Consider the following 10,786-nt stretch of genomic DNA (forward strand, 5'->3'; position numbering starts at 1 on the left):
GATTAGGAATACATACCAGGGCAGTGTCTAGGTGTCGGGGCCTCAGGTCCCCACCATTCGGCCCTGCCTAATATGCCCTCAGAGGCCCCTCTAGGGAGCCTCACAGACTCTGCTTTCAGCTGCTAGCTCCAGATATATACAGCATTGTGGGAAGGAGGTGTGGCCCAGCTCACTGATTCCCAAAGTGTGGCTCCTGGGCCAGCAGCCTTAGCATCACCTGGGGACTTAAGAGAAACACAAACTTGGGGTGGGGTCCACTCCAGACCTGCTGATATGGTTTGGCTGTGTCCCCACCCAAATCTCATCTTCAGTTGTAGCTCCCATAATTCCACGCGTTGTGGGAGGGACCCGGCGGGGAGATAACTGAATCACGGGGCGGTTTTCCCCCATGCTGTTCTCATGGCGGTGAATACGTCTCACAAGCTGATGGTTTTATAAGGGGTTTCTGTTTTGGCTTGGTTCTCATTCTCTCTTTGCCTGCTGCCATGTAAGACATGATTTCATCTACTGCCATGATTGTGAGGCCTCCCCAGCCACATGGAACTGTAAGTCCATTAAACCTCTTTTTCTTTATAAATTACCCAGTCTAGGGTACATCTTTATCAGCAGCGTGAAAACGGACTAATTTACACCTGCTAAATCAGAAACCCCTGGGGATGGGACCAGCAATGGAGCTTTTAACTAGTGTTCTAATGCAGGCTCAAGCTTGAGAATCACTGGCCTAACTTTCATGCCTAAAGCTCCTAAGGAGCTTTCTACTTCCCCACAGCTAAGTAAGAGCAATTCATGCTCTAAGAACACATTCCTTTGTAAACATTTTCCCACAGCACTCTCAAAGCCTTTACTTCCCCGAGGACTGATCAGATGAGGAACTTAGTACACTCCGCCTATGAAATGATTTGAAAAGAAAAATGTGGACTATTTTCAGAGCTTTCATTGGGAAGTCCTCATTTATAGATTACCTCTTGTTAAAATGTGGAGAGCAGTATTTTGGTATTTTCTGTGTCTGACTGGTGAAGGCTGTGTACTCCCCAGCAATGCTTTCTCTACCTTGATACCAGGTGACTTTATTTTTTTCCCAAGCTATGCCACTTATTATTTCAGTTACCTTGAAGAGTATTTTGTGATTTCATGCTTTTCTACATGTGTCTTCATGGTGGGGTTTGGGAACAAGCTGTTCCTTGAAAGAACTGAAGGATTATGTAGGATTTTTGAGAGGACACAGACTTCTGGTGATGTGTGGAACAGAGCCTAGAGAACGTGGTGAAAGCTCTTCTGAGACACTGCAGGTTACTTTATTGTTCTGTTCGCCATCTTCTTATACGTCATCTGAATTTATTTATTCGTTCTAACAGGATTTTATTTGGTGGCATCCCTACAATTTTCTATATACAGTATCGTGTCATCTGCAGAGACAATTTTGCCTCCTCTTCAATTTGGATGCCTTTTATTTTTTTCTCTTGCCTAATTGCTCTGGCTAGGACATCCAGTCCTATGTTGAATACAAATGATAAGAGTGGGTGTCCTTTTCTTGTTCCTGATCTTAGAGGAAAAGTTTTCCATCTTTGACCATTGAGTCTGATGTTAACTGTGGGCTTGTCAAATATGATATGGCCTTACTGTGTTAAGGTGTATTCCATCCATACCTACTTTGTTAAGTGTTTTAATTTTAAAAAATGTTGAATTTTGTCAAATGCGTTTTCTGCACCTATGGAAATGATCAACTTATATGTCATCTGATTTTATTAACATAAAGATCCTCTTAGGTTGTTTTTTTTTTCTTTTTAAAAAGTTTCATTTTTAATTGACAGATAGTAACTGTAGATATTTGTGGAGTAAGTGTGATGTTTAGATACATATATACATTGTAGAACCATCAAATCAGGATAATTAACATATCCATCCCTTCAAATATTTATTGTTTCTTTGTAGTGAGAACATTTAAAATCCATTATTTTAGCCATTTAGAAATACATAATATGTTACTATTAACTATAGTCACTATACTGTGTGACAGATCACCAGAACCTTATTCTATCATTCAGTTCTCTTTTTAACTACCAAAAGAGAGTGTGGGGGTCACATTTCACTATAATAGGGAAGAGTCTAAAGAATACTAGAGCTGACTGGTTAGTACAGACACTTCCCGTGTCTCAAGCCCAGGTAGGGAGCTGGCACCATCCGCCGGTTCAGTAGTCGGCATTCCCTGTGCAGGAGAACCTGGGCACAGTCTGGCTGTTGCCTTTGTTCTTGTTTCAGGGATGGGATGCCTCTTCAGTATTACATGTTTATAGGACTAGAGCCTGAGAGGGAGGTTTTATGCCACATACCATATTACATGGGGAATATCTTCATAAAGGGTTCAGACATTCTGTTTACACAGCACTCCACTGTCTGGAAGCACTGCCACATCCCACATCCATTTTCTGTTGAATTTTAGAACACCCCTTTGGCACATTTAACTTGAACTATAAGGAAACGGAGAACTTCACCCTAGGACTCCTCAATCCTGTTGGATCTTGGTGCCATTTACTCAAATACCAACCTATTTGTTTCCCTTTCAACTGAGTAGTATCAGATCATCTCATTCTCCAGCAGTCTTCCTGGACATTCTACCCATTGGTAAAGGCACAGAACCGAGGAATTCAGACCAGTAAGAGGATATAGCGGTTGTTTTATCCAACTCTCACTTTAGAGATGTGGAAACAACGTCTAGGGGAGGTGAAGAATGATTTGCCTAAGTTCACGGAGCTAGTTAAGGACAGAATTAGGCTATAATACTGGCTAGCCTCCAAGCTGCCATTTCACAACTTATTTCACCACCCCAGACTCTGTACCACTGACTGTTTCTTCTTATGACTGTTGATTTCCATTTTCCTTTTATTTCTGTTTATTTTCTATTAATACAGATATGCGTACTGTTGGGAAAGACAGTTGACTGATTGAGATTTTGAAGACACACATCATCCAGCATCTCAGCAGGATTTGGCAGGTTTCCCAAATGAGATTGGCTTTTGAGAGGGTCTTCTAGGGTAGGAGATGAGATGCCATCCCCCAGGGAAGATGGGCCTGCAGAGAAGGTGGCAAGTGGATTCAGCACATCCGTGGAGAAAAGGACCATCAGAAGTTGCTGTCGCTAACTAAAAATAAGGTCCTAAACATAAGCGAGACAGTGCACCTTCACCCCAGGTTCAACGTGGCAGAGTTACAGGATCATGGATGATTTCACTGACAATCAGAACAGGTCCTGGGAGGGAGGCAGTCCAGGAAGGAGATATGCATGAGCAAATACCACCTTGCTATGGACCAAAATTGCTTCAAAAGATGTAGAGATCCCTGGGTTTTAAAACATCAGAGTTGGAAACACTTAGGTCAAGTAGAGCAGCCCTTCATCTTGTTCCTGATTTCTCCATTTGCCTCCTGACTGAGGGACTTCATCTGTGCCTTGGATGCACGAAATTGCCAAGGCCTAGAGTGAGCCCACACTAGCCTTCCCTGTTCCCAGTTAGCTGGGATGGCATGAGCTAAGTTCTTACCAACAAATGCCGAGAAGAAGGTGGTTACTTGTTAATGAAAATCACCACAGGCAGATGGTAGCACTGACCCTGACAAAGCAGTAGACTTCAGAAAGAATGAAATGAGTTGTATAACTTTCCCTCCCGTGTTCCAGGCAGTGGAGATGATGGCTTGGGGAATACCTGCAGAGAGGTGCACTTGCATAATGAATAGGCTCTTGGGCAATGCTAATTGTTAGATATTTGCATATATGAATATGTTTAATGGAGATTCATAAACATTTGTCTTTGGCTTTAAATCTCACGTGGGTGGAGATAGTAGCAGCACCAGCTATAGAAACAAATCTGAAAATCAAACAGCCCAATTAAAACTCAGATTTTTTTAAAAACCATTAAAACAAAGCAAAATGAAATGAACTTTAAAGGACTAAAGGATTCCGATCTGTTAAGGGCCCCAAATGACAACTAATTCAGGGAAAATCCTATTAATTAAAAACCACTGCTCTGTGAAATGGCTGCCATTACACTTGCAGGTAGTTAATGTGCCCGTTTGCAATACCTGTGGAAGATACAGATGAGCTTTGGCAGCCGTTGGCCATCTGTTAAGTGTAAGCTGCTATTTCTGCTTCCCAAGAAATTTTAGGCCTTAAAAATGCAGGCGCCAGCTACAACATAAGTGTATCACTTGCTCAATTAAGAAAATAATACACACAGGGAAGTTATGGTAATCAAATGTTAACATTGCAAAGGTGGTATTGAATTACTCCCTTTTCTGAAAAGTACTGAGTTTACCTTCAAATGACACAGTTGGGTTCTGCAAAAGTTGTATATGCCAGAGCTTCACAATTTGAAGGCATTTAAAAATAGATAAAATGACATGCTGATTTGAATGTCATGTGTGAGGGGAACCACCCCTGGGAGATGGTACGTACACCTTCTATAGATAGGTGCCTGCCACACAGTGGACACAGAACTAATTGAAAGAATCAACAGTTGGAGGTTTGGCCAGGCATGGTAGCCAGTGTCTGTAGTCCCAGATACGCGGGAGGCTGAGGTGGGAGGATTGCTGAGCCTACGAGTTTGAGGCTGCAGTGAGCTATGATTGCGCCACTGCACTCCAGCCTAGATGACAGAGCAAGACCCTGTCTCTGAAGCAAAGCAAAACAACAACTGGGAGTTTGGATGCTGGTTCCACTGGTGGTGATGAGGCATGTTTCCATTCATCTTTCCCTTTCAGAAAGTAAAAGATCCTCCAGGGTAGTGCTTGGCAAACTGCAAATGGACCTGTTTATCTTTGGCTCCCTCTTTAGAGTTCGGAATGAAAGTCCCGTTGCATCCTTTCCTCTACGGAGCTCCTGCACAGCCCTCTCTCCCTGCATGAAAGTGTGAGCCGGTGCAGCTGGGGGCTCAGAACCCTTCGACTCCTTGTCTGGGAGGGTGTTAGGACATGCCCAACGATCACTGTAAGGACAAGTTCCCAAGTGAAAATGGGTGGACTCTCAATCACTTAATTGCACATTAAAAAAAATCTTGCTTGCGTCCTTAAAGCGTCACAGTTCTCACATACTTGGTTCAGACTCTACTGTAAAATCACTATGAGGTGCTAACGTGGAGTGTCCCTGATAGTAGTTTGATAACTCTTCAGTGTTAAGGCCATGATGTTCAGATCTGTCCACACCTCAGGTTGCACCTCTGCTCTCAATTCAAAAAGTTCAATTTTTTTTTTTTTTTTTTTTTGAGACAGGGTCTCATCAGGCTGGAGTGCAGTGGTACAATCTCGGCTCACTGTAGCCTCAACCTCCAAGACTCAGGTGATCCTCCTACCTCAGCCTCCCTAGTAGCTGGATTTACAGGTCCATACAACCGTGCCTATCTAATTTTTATATTTTTTTATAGAGACGGGATTTTGCCATATTGCCCAGGCTGGTCTCGAACTCTTGGGCTCGATGATCCACCAGCCTCGGCCTCCCAAAATGCTGGGATTACGGGAGCAAGCCACCACGCCCAGCCAAAAAGTTCAATTTTAGTACCTATTTTATTTCAGCTTCCCCATTGTCATCTGGCAGCGCCGTCTTGACTCCTCGTGGAGGGACTCCTGGCCTCGTGGCCACCTGCTGGCTCCCAGGGCGGACCTCCCCGGGCACTGGGGCTGATGGGCATGCTTTCTGTCGTGTCGACATAAAGCCACTCAGACCAGCTGACGGCAGTTACAGGCCAAAATACATTCCCTCCACCATCTCTCCACCCTTTCTTTTCAAAACGGCCTGAAAGTAGAGCCAATGGCTCTGTTTTAAGGCATCGTTACAAAGACATCTCCGAGTCTCTCAACTTGTTTATCCACATACGTTTCTTAAATGCTCTGAGGCCCACTTCCCTCCTAGGGAAAAGGGAATATCGGTAAAAATGAGCATTGATTGGAGGCTCCCTGGTGTAAGGTCCCACGCTTAGCACTATCCAAGGATTGTGGAGTACGTTCTCCGGGAAGCCCTCTGAGGCAGGTCCCCAAGCTCTGGGCTAGATGAAAGGCAGAGCTAGCATTCGTCCTGGGCAATATGACCCTGGAGTCCCTGCTGTGACCAGCACGGTCCGCAGCTCCCTGTAGCGCCCACCTCCCACCTTGGAGGAGTTGCTGTAGGGATTGACAAAGTAGCATCTAGAAAGCGCTTAGCTGGTCTGGCACAGAGGGACGTCCCTTAAGCAATGAGAGCTGCTGCTGTGAGTCGAGGGCTCCATCCCCTGGGAGGGGTCTGAAGGGCTATGAAGGGGAGGGGCTAAGAGAATGTGAAAGGGGTGGCCCTGGGTGGGGGCCCCATCACCTGGGGTAGGGCCTGGAGGAACCCAGGAGTAGGGTCGCAGCCAGGGTGCTGTGGATGGACCCACAGGCCCTGTGCTTCCATGCAGATGACTTAGCCCTCAGGGGCCCCTTAGAGCAGCAGGGTCTTTGCCTTCCCTTTAAAAAAAAAAAATGGGGGATCTCCACCCCCGCCCAGTAGCCTAACCAGCACTTAATTTGCATCTTCCTTTTACTCCTGGTTGAACACTTCTGTTTGTTTATTGTTTGGTATACCTATGCCTATCTGTTTCCTTTTGGAAACAGACAAATGGTAAAAAATGTTCCCCAGGGTTTGGGAGTGGGCCAGGCCCATGACCACCACAATGCCATCTGTGTGTTTGGTGAAGGCAGCCGTGCCTGCTATCTGCTGGCCGAACACCAAGTACAGACAGTTCCTATGATCCTGTGGGTGTCACGGGTTTTCTCTTCTCCTAAGCATGTTCCATTGTTCAGCTATGAACTTCAGCCCCTCCGTAGGCTCTCTGAGAGGCCACTTGGATGTGTTCAGCATTAAACATGGAGTTGTTTGTGAATGTTAACCCGGACTTGAAGATGCAGTGGTCATGGACAGGAACAAGCGCCGTTTGCTAGGAGTTGAGCCGAGGGCCTGCTCATGACCATCAGAATAAAGCAGAGGGGCCCGGCGCGGTGGCTCACGCCTGTAATCCCAACACTTTGGGAGGCCAAGGTGGGCGGATCACGAGATCAGGAGATCGAGACCATCCTGGCTAACGTGGTGAAACCCCGTCTCTACTAAAAATACAAAAAAAAAAAAAACAAAATTAGCCAGGCGTGGTGGCGGCCACGCCTGTAGTCCCAGTTACTAAGGAGGCTGAGGCGGGAGAACGGCGTGAACCCGGGAGGCGGAGCTTGCAGTGAGCTGAGATCGGGGCGCCACTGCACTCCAGCCTAGGTGACAGAGCAAGACTCCATCTCAAAAGAAAAAAGAAAAAAGAATAAAGCAGAGGGTTCCTGCTTTCAGTGTGCGGGGAGCCCGGGTCTCCTCGGGGTGTGCCTCTGTGCCTGTCGGGGCTGGGATGCGGCGGGGCCATGGTCATCTTTCCCAGGTCTGTGATTTCGTGTTTTGAGAATAGCACCACCCAGGGTTGCTCTGGGAATGTTGTATCAGCTGTGTGATTTTGTGTTTCCATGGCCAGTTTCTCGTATTTCGAGGTATTCTGAAGTTTAATTAGATTTGAAGTCTCTCTTGAAGGCAGAGTATTTTTACCTGTGATTTGTTGTTTTCAGAACCCAGCCAGAAACACAGTCAATTCATTTTTTTAATATAAGAGAGGTAAAGTCAGCGACAGAGTGATGATGATCCACAAAGCAAGGTTGATCTCTGACTGCTTTTCTTCTGGAAATGGTGATGAGATAGATGAGTCTCTTTACAGAAGCCCAAATGCTTAGCCCCAGAGGCGCACCTCACACGAGATCGTGGTGCAGGGGACTCTGAGATTCACACAGACGCGTGTCTGTGTGTGGATACGTTTAGCACATGTTTGAAATAAACAAAAGTAAGCTGCATTCCCTACCTTGAAAGAGAGCCTCCCAAAGCCTTTTGACTGTTGTGGTGACTTTCAGCCGTTGCACGGCTAGTTTGCAGCCAGCCTAAGCGCCTTCACTTCGGGGCGTGTTGGGCCTTCCTGCTTGGGGGAATGACCTTCCAATCCATGCACACTATTGTCCATTTAAACATTAAATTTCCCAGCCACACAGCTTCCATTTGACAGCAAGGGGGTTATTAACCATGATTATGTGAGTCCTCCCCACTCTTTCCACCCCCACCAGCTGGACCACCCACCTTTAAAAGACCCAGCGCTTGCTGGACAGTCCTAGAGATTACACCACACTGCGGTGGTGGTTTACCCAAAAGAGGGCATGGCAGTGGACGCAAGGACCTGTCCCCTTCTCTGGTCTTTTTCATTAGGAAGAAATCTGTGCCTTTGGGTAGGAAAATGGTCTTGGGAAGGCGCCTCAGCCCAGCCAGCAAACTGGTATTGTGCTCTGTGCTGCACTGTGCTCGTCACTGGGGACTCAAGGACAAAGGAAACACGGCTGGCTTCCCCAGGCTGCTCCCAAACAATGCTCTAATAAATCACCAAGAGTTCTCTTCTCTTTGAAGCCAAGCCTATGTGTCTGGGAGGTGAAGGAAATGAATGGCATGCCAGACGTGCAGAGGAATTGGGGGGTGCCGCTCTACAGCCTCTGCTGACGTGTTCATTTGTTCACTTGTGGTTTAAATAATACAAGAACGACACCTCTCAGCACGGGGAGATGAGCAGGAGCCTGTGAGGAAGCAGATTTGGTGCCCTGATGGCAATGCCCTAAATCATACCCCAAAAACTACTTAGAAGTTTCTCCGTTGTGTTCTCTGGAACAAATAGAAGGGTTTTTGTACTTGACGAAACTGGGGAGCGTATTTATTTTGTAGACTCACGACGGAATCTAAAGCGACGGAATCTAAAGCAGGATTCGACCTTAGGATTGCCCTCTATAACCCGTCACTTCACAAATAGGGAAACGGGGGCAGGGTGCATGAAGCGACTCGCCCCAAATGCATAGACAGGTGTGGCAGAGCCTGGGCCATGCCTTATCCTGCCAGTTCTTTACCCCCTAGTTTGCCCCAAAAGTGACTGAAATGACTTCTACGAATGTTCAGAGGCATGTATCAGTGATGGGCCTACAACTGGCTTTTAAAGGACACTGGGTACATTTTAGGGGACAGCCTTTGGAAGCTGGTTTCAATGAGGCCTTTGAGCACAAGGGCTCAGTGGCCTTCGCACTGATGTGTGGAGCCCCAGGGTCCCTCAGAAGCGGGCTCTCCCCTGCTCCCTCAGAGCGTCTCTGCGTGGAGAGCCCGCTTTTATACAGTGCACTTCTGAGTAAGGTTTCTTTTGAAGTGAATTAATCTGAAAACTACTGTTCTATAAAGAAACAATTTAGCCATGCTGAAAAGAATACAGTGCTATCATCACAAATAACAGAGTCTGAAGTTGTGTTTCTTTTTTTCACTTTTAACCTCATGCTTCCCCGCTGTCTCCTCAGGATGAATGGGGGGATCTGGGTGGGCTGGGGAATCACCTTCACAGGCTTTTCTGAACGCGCCCTCCTGCTTGGTTTCCCCACTAGATAGGATCTGGGGGACAACATCTTTTCCAGCTCTTTGACTGATGGATGGCCTGAGAAGCTTCGCTCACAACTCAAGTTTATGGCTTTATGGCTCTTGTTCTCTTCGGTCTTTACCATGAAAGCCCCTGGGGCAGGCATGGAGACACAGCCCATTACTGGGAGCTTGGAAACCACTAAACAAGTAATTGTGGAATGCAAACTGCCCAGGGGAGAAAGAAAAAAAGCATCTTCTTTTTTATTGCTATTTTCAGGAATGTGTGATATTTTGATACAGGTATTCAATGTGTAATGATCAAATCAGGGTAACTAGGATATTCGTCACCTCAAATATTTATCTTTTCTTCCTGTTGGGAACATTCCAATTCTTCTCTTCTAGCTATTTTGAAATATACAATACGTTATGGTTAAGTATTATTTCCCTGCTAACACAGCATCTTCTGAAAGCTGCCCGTCTTAGGTGATGACTGTTTTGAGGGTTAATTTTTGTGATGGGACTATCTGCTATTTCCTAAGTGCACCAGAGGAGAAGTGCATAAAAAGGAAAGAAAAAAATAGGAAATCAAATAGACTTATTTCCGAAATGTTGCTCTATTAGCAACATTAAGGTGATATTTTGATGCTGAATTATTCTGAATCCACTAACTATCTGTACCTCTTTGTACCTTCTTTCAGAATGCTTGAAGATGACCTTAAGCTAAGCAGTGATGAAGAGGAGAATGAACAGGTAAGATTCTCTTTTATGTCAGCATCCTTTGGAGGTGACACTGAGAACAGTGACCTGGTAGACTGTGCTGGGTTTTAACGGAGCTGAATGGTGGCACTCAGGATGCTGGTCTTTCGTCTGCTAAGTGTGAGCTTCTATGCAGTTGGGTCAGTATATCAAAATAGCTTGCCCATAATTTCCCTTAAGTCTTGAATTCTGCAATTTTTATGATGTTGAGACCACCAATGGGTATTATAAGGAAGCTAAGATCAGGCTTCCCTCAGAAATAGAGCCCTTTTTTTTCCTTTTTTATTTGTGTGTGTGTGTGTGTGTGTATATGTGTGTGTGTCTCTGTGTGTGTGTGTGTGTCTCTGTGTGTGTGTGTGTTTGTATGTGTGTGTGTGTGTCTCTGTGTGTGTGTTTGTGTGTGTGTGTGTTTGTGTGTGTGTGTCTCTGTGTGTGTGTTTGTGTGTGTGTGTTTGTGTGTGTGTGTTTGTGTGTGTGTCTCTGTGTGTGTGTGTTTGTGTGTGTTTGTGTGTGTTTGTGTGTGTTTGTGTGTGTGTGTTTGTGTGTGTGTCTCTGTGTGTGTGTTTGTGTGTGTGT

The 10,786-nt window shown here is 45.7% G+C and overlaps 1 protein-coding gene across 1 annotated transcript in view; it reads left to right on the top strand.

Moving 5' to 3' along the window:
- Window positions 1-10,786, top strand: part of AFF3 (AF4/FMR2 family member 3) — a 580,919-nt gene that overhangs the window by 435,968 nt on the left and 134,165 nt on the right. Inside the window, exon 11 of the mRNA XM_025354195.1 lies at window positions 10,153-10,204. Within this exon, the coding sequence (XP_025209980.1) occupies window positions 10,153-10,204 (52 nt within the window). The remainder of the gene's footprint in view (window positions 1-10,152; window positions 10,205-10,786) is intronic.

This window comes from Theropithecus gelada, chromosome 13 (genome assembly GCF_003255815.1).
Source record: "Theropithecus gelada isolate Dixy chromosome 13, Tgel_1.0, whole genome shotgun sequence".
Classification (NCBI taxonomy): Eukaryota; Metazoa; Chordata; class Mammalia; order Primates; family Cercopithecidae; genus Theropithecus; species Theropithecus gelada.